The 18,883-nt window shown below is 33.2% G+C and overlaps 4 protein-coding genes across 5 annotated transcripts; 3 read left to right on the plus strand and 1 right to left on the minus strand.

Moving 5' to 3' along the window:
- Positions 1-4,750: 4,750 nt before the first annotated feature.
- LOC104714632 (uncharacterized) lies at positions 4,751-8,104 on the minus strand. Its single transcript, XM_010432063.2, has 2 exons — positions 7,717-8,104; positions 4,751-7,419 (listed from the first exon to the last, which is right to left on the minus strand). The coding sequence occupies exon 2, from the start codon at positions 7,403-7,405 to the stop codon at positions 5,081-5,083; it is 2,325 nt and encodes a 774-aa protein (XP_010430365.2). The 5' UTR covers positions 7,406-7,419; positions 7,717-8,104; the 3' UTR covers positions 4,751-5,080.
- Positions 8,105-12,950: 4,846 nt separating this feature from the next.
- Positions 12,951-14,766, plus strand: LOC104714633 (protein cornichon homolog 3). The gene is made up of 4 exons (XM_010432064.3): positions 12,951-13,301; positions 13,898-14,079; positions 14,192-14,314; positions 14,419-14,766. The coding sequence occupies exons 1-4, from the start codon at positions 13,230-13,232 to the stop codon at positions 14,453-14,455; spliced, it is 414 nt and encodes a 137-aa protein (XP_010430366.1). The 5' UTR covers positions 12,951-13,229; the 3' UTR covers positions 14,456-14,766.
- On the plus strand, positions 14,754-15,920 carry LOC109126517 (general transcription and DNA repair factor IIH subunit TFB5). Its single transcript, XM_019230147.2, has 3 exons — positions 14,754-14,812; positions 15,380-15,441; positions 15,531-15,920. The coding sequence occupies exons 2-3, from the start codon at positions 15,407-15,409 to the stop codon at positions 15,712-15,714; spliced, it is 219 nt and encodes a 72-aa protein (XP_019085692.1). The 5' UTR covers positions 14,754-14,812; positions 15,380-15,406; the 3' UTR covers positions 15,715-15,920.
- A 62-nt stretch (positions 15,921-15,982) lies between these two features.
- LOC104716058 (uncharacterized) lies at positions 15,983-17,740 on the plus strand. Of its 2 annotated transcripts, XM_019230294.2 has the most exons (2): positions 15,992-16,405; positions 16,607-17,740. In XM_019230294.2, exons 1-2 carry the CDS (start codon positions 16,061-16,063, stop codon positions 17,738-17,740), a joined length of 1,479 nt encoding a protein of 492 aa, XP_019085839.1. In that variant the 5' UTR covers positions 15,992-16,060. The 2 variants fall into 2 exon arrangements, with proteins under 2 accessions (XP_019085838.1, XP_019085839.1); XM_019230293.2 differs by having other exon boundaries at positions 15,983-17,740.
- Positions 17,741-18,883: the final 1,143 nt, after the last annotated feature.

Consider the following 18,883-nt stretch of genomic DNA (forward strand, 5'->3'; position numbering starts at 1 on the left):
GTCAACTGTCAAGTGTAGGGTAAACCCTTAAAAGAGTGAGCAAACGACGACCGGTTCAATTGGATTGGTACAGTGACCGGTTCAATTGGATTGGTATAATGACCGGTTCAATTGGAACTAATTGAACCAATAAAGTTAATTCTCTCTTCACATTATTATCATAAACCAAATGAACCAATAAAGAACATGACAACAATATAATTGAGATTTTCTTTTTCATATCTCACAAACCAAAAGCATATTAATGCTCTTTGAATAGTGTTCTTAACCTCTTTGTCATGCCTATACATAGTTCGTTCATATTTTTGCATAACTCTGATCTCGTCTATGTATTACACTACATATGGTTGGATTGAATTGTTACAAAATAAAAATATTAATGCTCTTTGTGATTTCACGAAGATATGAAAGCTAGGTTTTTCTGATCTACATGGTTGTATAGTCAACATATTATTCAACTATTTGATATTGTTTCATGAAATGTATACATCCAACTCTTGGTTGTATAGTCTACATACTCTAGACAGTTTATTACTGTGCCTTTTTGTTCTTTCTATAAGTCTTCTGAATGATGTGCTAACGCAGAGATGGTTAGAAAACACTAATCTATGTTGGGTGAAAAAATCATGTGTCAATTGGTTGATGTCCTTGTGGAGCAGTAACTCTCTTTTTTTTTTTAAGCTAACTTGAACTCATGCATGCATATACATACGGTATTAATTGTCAAACTAGAAAAAAGAACTTCCATAAAAGTGTTGAACGTGATTTATAATAAACATATCAATTGTGGAATAGAGTAGATTCTCAGAAACTTCACAACACGTTTTTTTTTTTATATATATATGCATAGTAACTATATGTTTATACAATTATATATATATATATATATTGAACTAAGTCAGCTAAATATGTCACTCTTGTTTTTTTTTTTTTTTTTTTGTGTGTGTAAGAAACATAAGCTCTTCGTAATCAAAAGAAAAAAAAATTGTGATGATTGATTAACCCAAATTTTATGTTCTTAATGGGATTATAATTATTTTATTAAAATACATTCTTTTATCCTGTAGTGTTTTTATTTTATTTTTTTATCCTATAGTGTTGATTCATGATTTGCGTACAAACAAGGAAACCTAGAGGAAATAATTTCATCACATGCTCCATAAGAAAATCTAGGTTTATAATATTACTCAAAGTCATAATTCAAAATAGACACAATTCTCTTTTCATCATCATGTATTTCATATCAACTTCCCCTAAGTAATAATGGTTTCTCTTTTCAAATAGTAATATCATATAGTTCCATTTCTACAATTTAAAATATATATTATCAAAAGTCTAAAAACATGGAGTAACAATTTGGACTTCCTACGAAAACCTGATTGTATATTATATACGTAAAAACATCTGTCTAATTTTATTTTACATTAATCCCTTAATCGAGTCAAACATCTGCTAGTCCCTCGACTACGTCTACTCGTTTATTTACATTAATCCCTTAATTATAATACTTCATTACTTTTTCTTATGTTATTATATAGAAGAAAAAAAAACCACAGTTAAAAATTTGGATTTTATCCGGTTTTGCGTAAAGTTAGGGACATTTGTCTTCGTTATTTATCCACCATACTATGTTTGACTCGATTTTATTCAGGTTTATAAGTTAAAATATGAATAATCTCTTTGTAAATATATACTCACACACGAGAGCAATGATCTTTAGTAATCGTGCCACATGTCAAGGTCATTAGCGTAATCATCGAAGTAATGAAACTTGTATATAGTATGCCATTATTTAATCTGATGAACAGTGATCATGTGAACAATTTATAATGCCAAACAAAACTTATATAGATTATGTAACCTGTAATGAGAGATTGATTATATTGGTAGCCAATAGTTTTACATTTTTTTCTACTTATCATAATCATATGAAGCAATTACTATTTTAAGCAAATCTCATTAGCTGTTGAAATTTAGCCAGATGAACGATTCAAGAGAGTATATATAATGACGTAGATCTTAAAATTTTAATGAAAACATGTGAGAGGAAAACGAATCTACTTTATTCTTTAAAAATGGAGGAAGTTTGTAATTTTTTGTATAATGATGAGGAAGGATTGGGAGAGGACGAGATTCTCGTGTATTAAAAAAAAAAAAAAAAAAAGAGATTGTCCTCTACCATATCATTATAATTTTCTCTTTTTAACTTTTAAAAACTTTTTACACCAAAATCAAATAAATTTTAAATCTATTTAAAAAAAAAAACATATTCAAATAATTAGAGAGAGAGATTGAGATTTGGTGAGAAGTCAGCATTTGCCGACAGGAAATTCTGTCTTACCACCAAAATACCAAATCAATAATTCCAACTACTTTTTTTTAGGTCATAACTTTTTTCACTTCTTGTTTTGGCGCATTTTTATAAAAATTATTTTAACTCAATACTTACTGATTTTAATGTCATAAATGTATTAATTAAGTCCGTAACGTTAATGTTTAGTCCAAAAGTAATTTTTTTTTTCTTTAATTAACATCGGAATTTTTAATATTGCGATGATATGATGTAAAATATTTTTGTTTTGGCGTCTACGCATTTTTATGTCATAAATGTATTAATTAAGTCCTTAATGTTAATGTTTTGAAAACAATATTGCAGACAAAATCCAAAAGTAATTTGTTTTTTCTTTAATTAACGTCGGAATTTTTAATATTGCGATGATATGTAAAATAATTTTGTTTTTAATATCAAAAATGTAATACTTATTTTTCTATGGAAAACGTTTGTTTATACATTTTTATGTAAGTGTCTATATTTCCATTTTTAACTGATGAAAGTGAAAAATACAATATATATATATATATATATATATATTACAAGTTTCACTTAAAGATTTTTCAAAAAGCAGAATTTCTTTGTGCTTATGTTCATGCTTTATTTTGTTAATACTTAGAAATTTTAATGGTGTTATTTCTTTTGAAAAACTGATGGTATTTTTAGAATATAAACTAAATGTTTTAGAAAACTAAAAACATAAAATAGTATTAGATATAAGTTTTTAATATAAATGTATTTGTAATATAACAGAGACAGTTTGCTTTTTAGTCAAACTTTATTTTTATGTAGTATGAGTTTTGAATTTTCCAGAGATCAACAGCTAATGGAGGTGGGTAAGATGAATCTAATACCAATCAAGTATAAAGTTATCAAAACACAAATAAAGTGTATTCTTTGTCATTATAATATGCTGTTTGTGGGGTATAATTATTGATATATATACTTTTTGGTGTTTTTTACCCCTCCTTTAGGTAAGTTAAAATGATTCCTTGATGAATAATTTTAAAAGCAAACCAATTTCTTTGCACTCAATAACAATTATTTTCAACTTGATGTATATAATGTAGAATGTAAGAAAATGGTTTGATGACAAGGCATTGTCAATTTGTCACACAGAAAAAGAGAGAGATTACTTAGATTTATCTATTTGTCTGGCAAAACACCATCCAAAATGAATGTGTTTTTTTTTTCCTAAACTTTTTTGAGTATTATAATTTGATTTGTTGGTGGTTCTGTTGTTACTTAATTTGTGTAATTTCACTTTAGCTGTCCAGTCTGTCCATTTATGATATATTTTACCACAAAAAAAAATTCAAAGGTCAGTACTATTTGATAAAAGCTATGATGAATGTTATGGAATATGGAGGTTAGATTTTCATATCAAAAGATATACAACAACTAAAAACTTTTCTGAACCGCAGTTCTTGACTTTTTTTTCTTTTACTACCATATTATTTAGAAGAGTGTAAAATCATTCATGGGTTTGCACCAAAAAGATTTGATTTTTGTTACAAAGAAAAAAAAAACATATAGTACAAATCATGAGTTTGGGCAAAAGGTACGAGAGATTTAACCTTGTTTTTACCATTCACAGTACAAATCATGGGTAAACACACAAAAAGACAACTAACGTTACAAAATCTACAAGAATCGAATCTTGTGGATTAATCTACGAAAATCAAATCAATTTTTTGTAATCCTCAAGAAAAAATAATAAGATAGACTTTTTGGATTTTGTGTTTAAAGTTTTAAGATTTTTTTTTTTTTTTTTCTGTTAAAACAGTTTTAAGATTGTTGTTCCACTTCTAACAGTTTTACTTTCACACACCTTCAATATAACCATCAAAAAGCTATGATTTTGATGCAAGAACCTCCCACTAAATGTGCTTTCCTTTGTGGGGATCCACATTTTTTGAGAAAAGATTTCAAGAAAAACACTCGGATAGATTGATAGTTAGATAGATAGATAATCATAATCATAGTTGAGGTGAAAGCGAAAACCCAAAAACCCGGTTCAGTTCTTGGGTGACAGAAAGGTCTACATCTTTCATCGTCGACATCAATAGAGACTAACATGTTATGATGAAGCAAGAATGTGAAAAAATGTACAAAAAGAAAATAAATTTCTTGAAATGGAATAGACATAGTTTTGAGTCATGATTAAGAATATTTACGTTAAATGAAAAAAGAACAAAAGAGGAGCAGAAACAAAAGAGATCATTACAATGTACAATAGAGAAGATGAAGCTGTCGTTGAATCTTCTGTTGATGCCATTAATGTTCTTTAACTACAACCTTGGACCTTTTGAACCAGTAAATTGATGATCACTACAAGAGAAGAAACCGAAATAGAAGCTTGGACCTTTCACATTAGATTTCATTGCTATTGATGCTTGCAGAAACATGGACACTAACTTTACAAAGAGAGTCACTTGTATTCATGAATTACAAAACCAGACTCAAGATCATTGCTTAAGTTCGAAAAAAAGACAGGGCAAAAATCGCCTAAATTATGATCGAAAATAGGCTAAAAGAAATACAATAATATGGCTCTCTTTCTCACCTCCTAAAGGAGCCATTAGCCAAGTACAAATTGAATTAAGGGTAGTAAAAAAAAAAAAAGTAAGAAAAATGAATTCAAGCAATCCTACAAAATGGCCAAGTTCTAGTGAAAAAACTACTAAAAAGGGTAAGCCGGAGAGAACTAACCAGAAGTAAATAAAAGAAGTAAAAAAAATTAACAAGTCACACTGAGGATGTATCGATGAGAACATCGTTTAGCACATCATCTTCACCATTCGCCATAGCTAGCAGCTCTGCATCTCTCTCTTCCTCGTTTGAGAAATCTCTCCTTTCGAATTTAGAATTGGCTGATATAAAGATCAGCTTTTGAGCTCGATCCACAGCCGTGCGTGACCGCCCGTGCGAATTAACCCATCTCAAAACAGAGGAGTTGCATTTGAACCCACAAGAAGTAGCGTGGAGAAAAATAAGCCTAACCGCAACTCTCCCTAATGACCTGAACTCACTAAGATAAGTTTCCCAAACAAGTCTACTGCTTTGTGGATTAGCTATCCTCATTTTACCCGAAACAGGATCCCTCTCTTTCATTTGAACCGCCCTAGCATAAACTGGATCAAGCCCTTCGGTTCTCCATTTCATCAGTTCCATCATAGCGATATGTGCCTCGTCTCTAGACACAAGACTTGTTATTAACTTATCAACATCTTTCTCTTGTTCTGGCGACAAACATTTGAATGGAGGAAGATACTTCCCGCTGCTGTCTCTTATCAAGTAAAGCGGATCAAGTATAAACGCTGCAGCCCAAGCCGGGTGATAACTCTTCTTGAACCTTCTCTCAACGATCTTCTCCACTTGCCTCTCTTCAACCACATTAAACTTTGCATACCAATCTTTTATCTTCGCTCTCAGCTCATCCCAAAGAGGCAAACATTGCCCTACCAAAGGCCTCTCTTCCTCTATCCTCCGAGCCATTTCTTTAACGAGCTTCAAAAGCGAATAAACCGCCTCTACCTCGTTCCAAAACCCAACATCCCCAACCATTTCACCAACCTCTCTAGCCATATGATCCTCCATTAGAAGAGCTTTACAAGCATCATCATGCATCACGAGCTGAATCGCTCTAGCGGAACTAAGCACATCCTCCAGGAGATTATACAATGGCTCAAACAAGGAACTGTCCAAAGGCAAATGCAGCATCCTAGTCTCTCCTTGCTCTTGCAACTGATACTTACAAACCGCGTTTCGTACCTGCGCCGTGCTGTTGACGAAATTGACAAGCCTCGAGCAGCTTTGTGAGACGGATTTGAACAAAGGAAGCTCTTTTACGAAATCTTGAATCAAACTGTTGAAACTTTGAAACTGACAAGAGAGATTCACCAACCACTGATGCTGGCTCTCAAGATTCCTCAACGCTTTACTCATAAACCTATCCGAAACAATCCCAACACACCTCTGAGGTGAATTACCACAAATACCCCTCACCGTCTCCCACAAAACCTCCTCTGCGTAGTTAGACGCCACAGCTCCGTTCACAAACACAGCTCTTCTGTACAAACTCGTCCCGTTAGGCAAATTGACGATCAAATTCACCAAACTCTCGCCGGAGTTTTCGAATTTCCACCCATCAGAAGCGATCTGAAAGAACATTGCGTCGTGGATTCTCGAATCAGCCTCTGCTCTCGAGTCCTCGTACTTCAAATCCAACCTCCCGGTAACAAAATCTCTCCTCGAGATGATCGGTAACCCAACTTGCGTCAGAAAAGCTCTAAGCTTTGGATGCTCAAGACCAGATAAAGAAACAGAGCCACAAGATTCAAAAACCCAATCAGAGAGAGAATCTAACGCAGATTCTATCTGAGCTTTACTTAGATTCTGAGTCTGCGAAGTTTTAGGACTCTTGAGCTTCTTCACACTATCTTCAAGCATAGCTAAAGGACCCAAATCGTCTTTTCCACCGGAAAGCATCAAATGCGGCTGCTGCGTTACCGGAAACTGCCCGCAGAATCTCGAAGGATCAACGACACTCAGAGGCGTCACATTATAAGACCCTTGATGATGGTGGTGATGATGATGATGGTGATTCAGAGGTTCCACGGCGGAGGAGCTACGTTTCCGGTGAGAAGAAGACGTGGTGGTCTGCGGCGGAGGAGGAGGAGGAGGAGGAGAGATAGTGGAGATGGGTTTAGGCAAAGAGTTGAAATTGGGACAAGTGCCACGTTTGAGATGCTCAGAAGCGGTACGTGAAGGGTTTGAAGCAGAGAAAACGGCGTCGCAGAGAGAGCAACGGAGCTTAACGGCTTTAGGGAAACCAGTGTCGGTGTTGTGAAGTAAGATTGGTTCAAGATGAGTCCAATACCACGCGCCTTTGCCTTTTACTGCTTTTGTTCTAACCATCATTAAACCTTCGTAACGCTTTTGTAACGCCTTTGTTGCTAACTCTTCCGCCGACGGTAATGGCTGCGGTTGCTGTGATGGCGATTGCGTTTGCGTTTGCTGTTGTTGTTGTTGTTGTGTCGCCGTTGTTGCGTTTGTTGTAGTCGTCGCCATTGTAAAGTCGAAAACTTAAAAGAAAAAAGAAAAAAATCTGAATGAATTAAGCTGAAAGTAACGAAATTTTAAAGGAATTAGAATAAATTTTCTCGGATTCTTGGAAAATTTTCCCGGAAAATGGAAATTGAAAAGAAGGACAAAGCTGTGTTTTTTCTGAGAAGGGTTTAGTTGATTCTTAGTTGTCTCGTATTATTTCAAAGTCCGCCGGCGGTCGGAGATAACTCCGGCGATTTCTCATGACGAAAGATCAGAAACAGAACATTTAAAGAAAAATAAAAATAAAAACTTTCTCTTTTCTTTGGTTCAACCTTTTCAAAGAAATACTTTTTTTCTTCCTCTCTGCTCTGCTCTTCTCACACTGATCGTTTCTTTAGTTTATATTTTTTTATTTTTATTTTGAAGAGACTGAGAAATTTTTCAAAAGGGGGAAGAAGAAAGAAAGAGACAGTAGAGAGAGAGAGAGAGAGGGAGAAGAAGAAGAAAAAATAAGGGAGAGAGAAGTGAATCTCACGCGCAAGAGGTAAACGCGTGGAGTAAAAACATTGAATGAAACGTTTGATAGGAACAAGAAGAAGAAGAAGAAGAAAGGGGTGAGAGACCAGACCAGACCAGAGTCCCACGTCGTACGAGAACGGAAACAAAGCATTGGTTGTTCTACTCTCTCACTTCACTCTCATTGGTACGTCTTCCTCACACTCTCTCCTTAAAGCTATTTTTTTTTTAATATATAATTTGTAACACCTTTTAATTTTATAATTATTATTAAAAAATCACTTTGTTCAGTTTTTTATTTATTTTTGGATGTCTCCTGCTTTCATATTTTTTTATATATATTTTTTTGGGAGTGAATTGTTGGGTTCTTGTGTGGAAGAGGTCTTCGTCTGTTTCCTCTTTTTTTCCTTAAATTTAATGTTTTTTTTTCGTTTCATATTATAATATAGTATCAACTATTCCACGTAATCAAATTTGGTAATATTTGGATGCTTCGTGTTATGAACTAACCACCCATATGAATTTAATTAAAATACACTATTTAGAGAGGAAAACCATTCATGACACAAGCAAAAAAAGCAGCTCACAAACTTAGTACTAAATCATTTAATGATTTTTTAAAGTTGATAATTGTGTGAAAGTGTTAATAAATGAGTGAAAGAAAAAAAGATTTGTAAATATATTTATTGTATGATTGTAAAAAAAAAAAAAGAGGAGGGAAAAAAACAAAAAAAAATGATGAGTGGGGTTTCCATATGTGTCTTGTTGTCTATGTGGGATATATTCAGAATGTGGGCATAAAAGGGCAACCTAGGAATTTAATTTGTTTCTATAGGGACTGTAGAGAGAGATGAGAGTTGTTGACCAAAAGGACATTCCTTAGTAAATTACCTGACTTATTTATTTTTAGAATCCAGTAAAAAAAAAATTATTTATTACATGTGACAAAAAAAAATACATTTATTGAATATAATAATTGGTGCAATAATAAAAAAATTTACTCACCCATTACAATTTGTTTCTGCTCGAAGTAGTATAATGCATGTTTCAAAATAGAAACACTACTTTCAATTTTTGTTGACAATAATTGTATACTTCAATTTACTACTCTATCAGAGTAATTATAACTGGAAAACAAATTATTTTATCATACTGAATTTTTCAAGAAGACTTTATTTTACTAGTTATGTTACTGCTAAATGCTAGTAGCTAGTAATTATTATTGATGATGATAGAAAATTTTCCATACAAAAAAAAAAATAATAATATGTTTTACTACTATCTTTTTCATTTTCTTGATTATCACTTTCCTTATAGGAATATAAACAATTTCTTGATTATCACTATTTTTTTTTAATCATAGAGAGACTTTCTCTGATTTTGTAATTTTTAAATTTGGTGAGCATTTTATTAAGAACCTCTTTTAGCTAGGTGATAAATGTCGTTGAGAGCAAAAAAAAAAAAAATTAACGTTGTTTTTCTTTTTTTCGTAACGTTTGTTTTGCCCATTAGCCATTATGAATGTTCTGAGAACCTGAGGTGTTTAATATGTTATTTTGCTATTTTTAAATTTCTTACCTTTTATACCGAAATAGTTTACTTTTTACCCTATCCTTTTTTTCACAACGACCTTTACTATTATTTTTTAACTGTCTTGTGTGGTATCCATGAGTCTCATGGTCGTTACAACACTCATTTCATGTTTTTCTTTAGTTGTTCTTTTTTACTCATACCTTTTTTCCTTGTTAAGTTATTTACTTTGCTAAACAAGAAAAAGGTATGAATCCACTTTTTATTACTTATACCTTTTTCTTGCTTAGGAAATATTTACTATGTCTTGTTTTTTTTTTGTTTTTTTTTATTTATTTATTTACTCTGTTTATGCTAGCTAGCTTATTATGTTGCATTTATATGTGTATTTCTGTTGTTGGATTTTGTAAATAGGTATGCAAATTATAAAAGAATGTAATTGATACAATACTTATCTTAAATTCTTACTGGAGCAGAGCAGAACATAGTGTTCTTTCTATTCGTTTATGCATATTTAATATAATCAGTTGGTGTTATCAAATAATCTGAGTATATAGGATCAAATATATGTGAATCTGTTTCCACAGGATACATCCTAGGTACCAGGATATTAATATAATGACGGATATATGCACAGGTTTCATTATTTAGTTTGGATATTGATTATTGTTATTTTGGTTTTATTAAGTTTTTATTTGGTGTGATTTCATCAAAAATACACGTATGTATATGAAAGCCTATACCTAAAACTAGACTAATCTCCAAGGTCCCATAGACATTTGAACCTATTTACCATTACAAATGTTTACAGGTAGTCAAACTACAAGGTTAAAAGAAAACATATGGTTTTATATATATTCACTTTTTATTTCTTCGTAATTGTAATATTGTCATTGGATCCCTGAAAAATCAAGTCAATATCCAATATTTGACTTATCTATCTGTCGATATCCTTTATATATCTTTGATTATCAAGGCAATAAGATTGAGCTATCTTAATCAAATGTCAGCCTCTCAAAAAGAAATGAAATCAAATGTTTTCGACGTAAGATATAAAAATATTACGTAGGGTTACAAAATGAAAGAATGTTTGGGTCATATTTATATGTATTTTTTTCTACAATTAGTGGAGATCATCAGTCTATTCTACTAGACCATCCCTATATACTTACCTTTTGTAGACCCGAAAATTTTAAAATTGAATTGCACATCTGTTTTATATATACTTATATTTATAGTTTTGCCAAATAAAAAAAATTATTCATAAATAACTTATTCAATTTTTTAAAAACATGATAACACCCAAAAAACAGTTAAACGGTTTAACCTCTCTATAGAAAAGGATACATATAACAGTTGGGACTTGGGAGATATAAAAGAAAGAAAAAAAAAATCCTCAAAAAAAAATATAACAATAGTTAAAGTATATACAAGTGGAAAATTAGTAGGAGTCAAGATTTAATTGGTCATTGTCTTAATGTCAGTATAGCCACACGTCACAACTGTCTCCCACCTTTCTTGTGTACGATCGTATAATGTACTTATGATTTATACGATAATTGTGTAAGAATTTGTTTTTGAAATAGTACTATAATAAATAGACCAGCCAAATTAAAGTATGAATGGTCCTTAATTTGAGAATTATCTTTTTTTTTTTTGTGTGTGTGTGTGTGTTACATATCATCCGCAAGAAGCCGGAGGTTATCTGGTAAGAGTTGTATCGTTAGATTGTCTTAAACATTAAATGGGTGTTTAACCAATCATTTGGACCAATTTATTTATAGTGATCTTTTTAATTTCTTCTTTATTGCTAATAAGAAAATAAAATAAACAAAACAAAGGTGAAGATTTGTCTCACGTGAGAGAGAGAAGTCCTACGCTTTTCTCAAATTACCCCCGCAGGATATGGCAACTCAGTTTGTGCCAGAATTCTCAAACTTTTAATAGCGTAATTTAATAATCGTATTAAAAATGAAAACTAGTTTTTAACTTCTTGTAAGGATTAGCTAACAAACAAATGAAGAAGGATTACACAAATAATTTTAAAACGAAGAAAAAGAGTAAAAAAGTAGACAAGAAACACTAACCAAATTTGACTCTCGTAACTCGCATGATTTTGTCCTTACAAAAGTCACATCGAAGGCATGGATGGGGTAGTAGTTACATTTTGTGTATACCAAAAAGAAACTTTTGTTTTTCCATAAATTATTCCCACTTTAACAAAACTATGGTTACTAAAAAGTAAATACTACTAAAGTTTGAATTTGTTCATTTGGAATCTGGGTTGTAAATCCATTTTTTTTAAAAAATTTTGCACTGGTATTATACAAAGTAACCAGATGAATATTGTTGATACCAAAAAAAAAAAAAAAAAACTTTACGTGACTATCTTGAAGGTAAGTTGGATTGTAGCAAATTTAGTAACAAAGGCATAAGTTCTCTATTTCGTTTTTACAGTTTAATCATTTATGTTTCTTAGTTATACTCTCTATATATGTACAATTTGACACGAACTATTTTAAGTTGTAATTCAGACCAGTTTAGATTTGAATTTGCTTCATTTACAAGCTTGTGTATTAGGAATTCTCTATGCCAAGGCAACCACTCCACTACGTTTTTGTTGTAGAGCTGATCAATACAAACAACAAAAAGATGGATATATATATATATATATATGTCACAAAAGCACATGTTTGGAATAAATTATTGTTATTATGAACTTGGATAGTTTCATTCATTTTGACGGCAAATAGTATTCTAATAAAGAACACAAAAGAAGTATGCAATATTTATGTATTCTACACTTAAAGAACACAATTTTTGTTTCATTTTTCTTTTAGTAACATTTTTTTTTTTTTTTGTGCAACGATTAAAATGGAGTAGTTAAAATGACTAACAAAGAAATAACACTGGTTGGGAATGACTAGTGAGTTTTGAGCCATGAGATTAATGATTGCGAATTTTAACCAAACAAATGACACTGTTTTTTTTTTTGTTTTTAAGATATCAAATTGAAAGTTTAATAACTTGCGGTATAAAAAACTGTATATAAAATATTAGGAAAAAAGTGAGATAAAGGTAAACTACCAAAGTGTTGAAAAAAAAAGGGTACACTACCAAACTAGTAAATTTCATATTCTGTTTCCCTTTTTTAAAAGTAGAATAAATTAACTAAAACAAGTTTTAAAGTGGTAATAGAATTAGGCAAATTATTAATTTTTCTTCTTTTTTGGGGGTCAACAATTCGGCCAATTATTTGAAACATAACTAAAACAAAAATCAAGTGTTAAAAAAACAAAACAAAAATTGTTAGAAAAAAAAAGAAATTAGAAACATCAAAAAGCTGGATTTTATCAATCACATGATTGAAGGAGCTCTCTGGGTTCCACATTCAGTAAAATTTTAAAGATTAAAAAAAAAAAGTAACTCTTCAGTCTTTTTTAATTGGGCTAAATTTATTGACCAATGGGATTAAATACCCGGTACGATTATATTATAGAACCGGTTCTAACCGGAAATTGATTTTTATCGGTTCGACAAAACAAAAATTGTCAAAAAGGCAGAAGTAGCGTACTTTCTTCTTCAACACTAGTTAGTTCCGATCAAGAATCTCGAACACAGAGATTGATGATATATATGTATATATACTGAACTGACTTGATTCTCCGACAATAAACATATCTCTGTTTCCTCATTGGATCTTAGATACCCAGAAGCTTAAAAGCCAAGAAGAACACAACGAAATCAATCCGAGGTAAATTAGTTGTCGGGAGCCAGGAGGAGCCGAGGAGGAGGAAGCATGGGAGAGGTCTTGACATGGATTATTTCATTCGTCATCCTTATCACTCTTGTCGGACTCATCGTCTATCAGGTTCGATCTGATTCCCTCTTTGGACAACAACCAAAACAAAAAGAAAACCCTAAAAGTGTTTACTTTGGTTCCATCGCGTCTTCTTGCTTGTTGTATTTGAATAAACTCTGCTTACTTAGGCTTATTCAAGCATTGAATTGAACTAAATTTAGGGTTTTGTGTTCTTTCTATCATAGATAATTGGTTTCGAGTTTTGGGAATGTGATAAAGTTAGTAACTTTAGGGTTTTCTGTATATATAACTAACTAGTTAATCTGTCAAAGTTACAATTTTGGTTTCTCAAATTCTGTAATTGATTCTTGATATTTGTGTATTGAAATCTCTAAATGTTGTCTTCCCAATTTATATCAATCCAGCAAGTCTTTGTAGGAGTGTCTGCTCATGGGTATAAGAGTTTACTTCATAATGTTTCTTCAATTAATGAGCTATACTGTTTTGTGCTTAGATTATGATTATCTGTTATAGAAACTGATCCTAGGTCTATGCTCTTGTGCTTTGCTTGTGATATGCTGAAACTGAAGTAAGTACACAGTATGCATCATTCGTAGAGATAGTGACGACTGTGCTTATCTATGTGATATTTATTGTTTTTGCAGCTTATTAGCTTAGCTGATCTCGAGTTTGATTACATCAACCCTTACGACTCTGCATCAAGAATAAACTTTGTGGTGTTACCAGAATCCATCCTTCAAGGATTTTTATGCGTATTCTACCTTTTTACGGGTCATTGGTTCATGGCACTCCTCTGTGTTCCTTATCTCTACTACAACTTCCATCTGTGAGTCTCTCTAAAAATTACATAATTTTGGAGCAAAGTTTAACATCCCAATGTCAAGGTGGTTTTGATTAATGAGTACATATCATTCTTTTTTTTTGTTTTTTTTGTTAAGTTACTCGAGAAAACAGCATTTGATAGACGTCACAGAGATCTTCAACTTGCTCGATTGGGAAAAGAAGAAACGACTCTTCAAGCTCGCTTACATAGTCCTCACTCTGTTTCTCACCATCTTCTGGTAAAACAAAACCTCTCTCACTTGTCTTCTTTGCTCAATCCTGAAAACGTACCAAAACCAGTGAAAACTTATGTTGCAAACTTCTTTTATTTTTATTTGTATAGGTTAATCTATTCAACACTTGATGATGACGAGGACTGAACCGTGCTTGAAGATACATCGCTCGGTTTGTTCAAACCCCCTCTCTTGCTACTTGACACTGAGCTTTAAGAGACAGCAGTGTGACGATGATAAGGAAGGTTTTGTATGTTAGTAACTGGTTTTAAGGGGGGGGGGGGACTAGAGGTTTTCTCTAAACCAGATTTATAGTCCATTAGATTGTTGGATCTTTGTGGTGAAACCATATCGGAACCTTCTAACTTATTCAGAGGTTTACCTTTTATTTTAGCTGCAAAATTAATACTATTTGTTAGGGGTTTTTTAGTATTTAAATAAATTGGTAATTTCTTCGATTGTGGTGACACCAGAGAAGGATATTTTTCACCCTTAATCATCGTGGTGAGTTCTTTCTCTAGATTTTGATTCCTCCGAAATCGAAATTTGTGAAGGTCTTCGTTGGATTCTGAATCTCTTATTCTTGATTTCTTCCGAAAACCCTAAATAATTGACGACTAGAAAAGGAAACCCCAAATCATCTCTTGATCACGCTTTCGTGTGGATTTGTGGGTGAATTTAATGTAATTTGCAAAGATTTGTTGTTACTGTTGAATCTTATAGTTCGTATGAGTTTTTATTTATTTATTATTATTGTCTCGTGAAGTCCAATTCTATAGCATTAGGGTTTGGATCTTTAAAGTCAGAACAACAGTGTAAAATCGAAATCAGGGTTAAGCACACTGTTAATTAGTAGTGTAAATTGTTGTTAATTTTTGAGTTAAGATTACTGTCAAAGCACACACTGTGTTTCGAGCGTTGTTCTGTTCTGAGTTTGATAAAATCATATATGTTAACTGCAGTTTTCTAGTCACTTTTCTTGAATGCAGTCTGGTTTCAGTTTCTTTTTCGAAATTTCAGTTTTGGTGGATTCAAGATTTGTTATGTTCATGAATTGTGCTCTTGTTTCAGCTTCTTTGCTTCAATTTTTTTTTTTCAATGGTGAACTCAATCAAAGGAGTCTTCATCTCATGGTACATTTTACCTTCTCTTGTTAATATTGAAATCACTTTATCTTGCGTTGATGCCAATTCCTTGGTGTTTTTTTGGATTTTCTTGGCAGCGATGTTCCTATGGCGCAGTTCATTGCACATTTGAACAATTCGTTGCCTCCTTCGCAGAAGTTTATAATTCAAGTACTGAAACTGGACACTACTTGTATGTTTGTGAAGCCGCAAGCAGAGGAGATGATTCATAGTGCCGTCATCAAGTTCAGGGACCAAAACTCTTACGCAAAGACGAATTGATCGTTTTACTTCTTGGGATCTTATTATAGTGCGAGAGAGATCAACAAAGGATTTGTGTGAAATCTGTGATGAACTATACCATGTTTGTAAAACGATTAGTGTGTGCAGGAATGAGATTAATTTTTTCATTAGACTTAAAAGAGTTTTAAGACCTGAACGTTTCCAGACAAAAGCATTGAACCAATTTCATTAGCTTCTTCTTGTTTTACAACTTTTTGTGATTATTCAGTTATTCACAATGGAGACACACTGTTGAGTATTTTATGATTACAGAGAGATATTGAGTAGACGAAATGGGAAATTACAGGATTTGAAGTTAGACGATGCAATTGGTTTGTTCGGTAACATGGTCAAGTCTCGTCCTTTTCCTTCAATCATTGAGTTTAACAAATTGTTGAGTGCCATTGCCAAAATGAACAAGTATGATGTTGTCATCTCCTTGGGCGAGCAGATGCAGAAACTGGGGATTTCACACAGTCTCTATACATACAGTATTCTCATAAACTGTTTCTGCCGCTCTTCTCAACTCTCTCTTGCTTTAGCTGTTTTGGGGAAGATGATGAAACTCGGCTATGAGCCCGATGTTGTCACGCTTTCTTCGCTTCTCAACGGGTACTGTCACGGCAAGAGGATATCCGATGCGGTAGCTTTGGTTGATCAGATGGTGGAAATGGGATATCAACCTAATACCGTTACATTTACAACTCTGATTCATGGCCTTTTTCTCCACAACAAAGCTTCCGAAGCTGTGGCTTTAGTTGACCGAATGGTTCAAAGAGGCTGTCAGCCGAGTCTCGTTACTTATGGTGTGGTAATTAATGGACTCTGTAAGACTGGTGATATTGATTTGGCTTTAACTCTGCTCAAGAAGATGGAACAAGGTAAAATAAAGGCTGATGTTGTAATCTACAACACAGTCATTGATAGTCTTTGCAAATACAAACATGTGGATGATGCTCTCAACCTGTTCAACGAAATGGAGAAGAAAGGAATTAGAGCCAATGTTGTTACCTACAACTCCCTCATAAGCTGCCTTTGTAATTATGGACGATGGAGTGATGCCTCTAGATTACTCAGTGATATGATCAAGAGGAAAATCAACCCTGATTTAGTCACTTTTAATGCATTGATTGATGCATTTGGCAAGGAGGGGAAGCTTGTAGAGGCTGAAAAGCTGTACGAGGAGATGATCAAAAGGTCTATAGATCCTGATATTGTCACTTATAGCTCACTCATCAACGGGTTTTGCATGCATGATCGTCTAAACGCGGCCAAGCAGATGTTTTCTTTGATGGTTAGCAAGGGTTGTCTCCCAGATGTAGTGACATATAGTACTCTAATAAAAGGATTTTGTAAGTCTAAGAGAGTGGAAGAAGGTATGCAAGTCTTCCGCGACATGTCTCAAAGAGGATTGCTTGGCGACACAATCACTTACAACATTCTTATCCAAGGGTTATTTCAAGCTGGAGATTGTGATATGGCTCAAGAAACTTTTTGTCAAATGGAGACTTTTGGTGTCACTCCTGATCTTTGGACTTATAACATTTTGTTAGATGGACTTTGTAGTAATAAGAAGCTAGAGAAAGCATTGGTGGTATTCGAGTATATGCAAAAGAGTAAACTGGAACTTGATATTTTCACATATACTACTATGACTGAAGGGATGTGCAAGGCTGGTAGGGTGGGAGAAGCCTGGGATCTATTTTGTAGCCTCAGCCTTAAAGGAGTGAAGCCTAATTCTGTAACCTACAATACCATGATCTCAGGCTTGTGTAGTAAAAGCCTACTACAGGAAGCGAATGACTTGTTTAGAGAAATGAAAGAAGACGGACCTCTTCCAGATAGCGGTACGTATAATACGCTGATCAGGGCACATCTTAGAGATGGTGACAAAGCAGCATCAGCTGAACTCATCAGAGAAATGAGGCGTTGCGGGTTTGTTGGAGATGCTTCAACTTTTGGCTTGGTCACAGATATGTTTTTTGATGGGAGATTGGACAAAAGCTTCTTGGAAATGCTTTCTTAAGACATCCTGAGGTTGATCAATTTTTCATGTTGCTTGTCTATTGGTTACTTCTAAACAGTCATTATGTTCTCACGTTACATGTGGATATAGACGTCTTTGTGGTGAATCAGAATTTTATTTTACTTTTCTATTGGTTACTTCGTTTTGGTGGAGTCCTTAATGTTCTCATGTTGTTGTGTCTAAGCTTTATGAACATGACTGATACTGTTCTTTGTTAATTCCTAGTTAGGTTGCAAACAACAAGAGTTGATCCACACCCTTCAAGAAGATTTCAGATTTCGAATAGATGTTTGTGGCTCGAGGGAGGATTTTGTTTCGTTTCTCACCATGCCTCTGCTTCCCAAAGCTCTCCTCATATTTGGAACTGTAATGCCAAATGGAGCTTATTCGTGTCAGTTTACTGATGGAAAACTGGTTTTTGGTGTAAGTTTCTTGTGAACTTTAAAGCTTTTTTTTACATATTGTTATCTGCTTAGCGTATGTTTTACAAGTGTTTTGGGGATCTTGTAGGAGATGAAAAAAAAAAAAAAAAAGCTCACAAATTGGTGATTGCCCTTGATAGATTGAAATAATTGTAGATTTCTGTAAAAAAAAGCTCATTACTATACCCTCATTAAGATTGATAAATTGCTGGTCTACAATTGGGGATCTTGTAGGAGATGGAACTTTCTTCCAGCTATTTAATATCTTATGTTTCTTATCCAGAAGCTGTACTAGTAGTTGGAATTACATGTTTTGCAATAGAGATGACTCTTCGGGATAATGTCCATGGTTTTAGTGGTGATTAAAGAGGGAGGAATGTCGGGCTAGTACATTGATGAGGTGAGTTGAGTCACAATGATATGTGTTTATTATGTTGTCGAGTGTCTTATCATTTCTCTGTTTTTTTTTGGTGATTTGTTTGTATGACCTCTATGAGAGTTTTGTTGTTGCTCTTCTCGTATGTTCCCGTGGAAAATTACTGTTGTGGGTTAAAGATCATTTCAAAATATTGAAGGACAATGCTGCTATCTCATATTTTACTTCTTGTTAACCGCTACCACTTGGATGTGTATTAGGCTTGGGGTTTCTATCTTATATTATAGTTGGTTTGATCCTTTTTTTTTTGTCTTCAACTTACTAATATGTTAATTGGTAGCTGAA

This window comes from Camelina sativa, chromosome 9 (assembly GCF_030686135.1).
Source record: "Camelina sativa cultivar CO46 ecotype springtype chromosome 9, ASM3068613v1".
Lineage (NCBI taxonomy): Eukaryota > Viridiplantae > Streptophyta > Magnoliopsida > Brassicales > Brassicaceae > Camelina > Camelina sativa.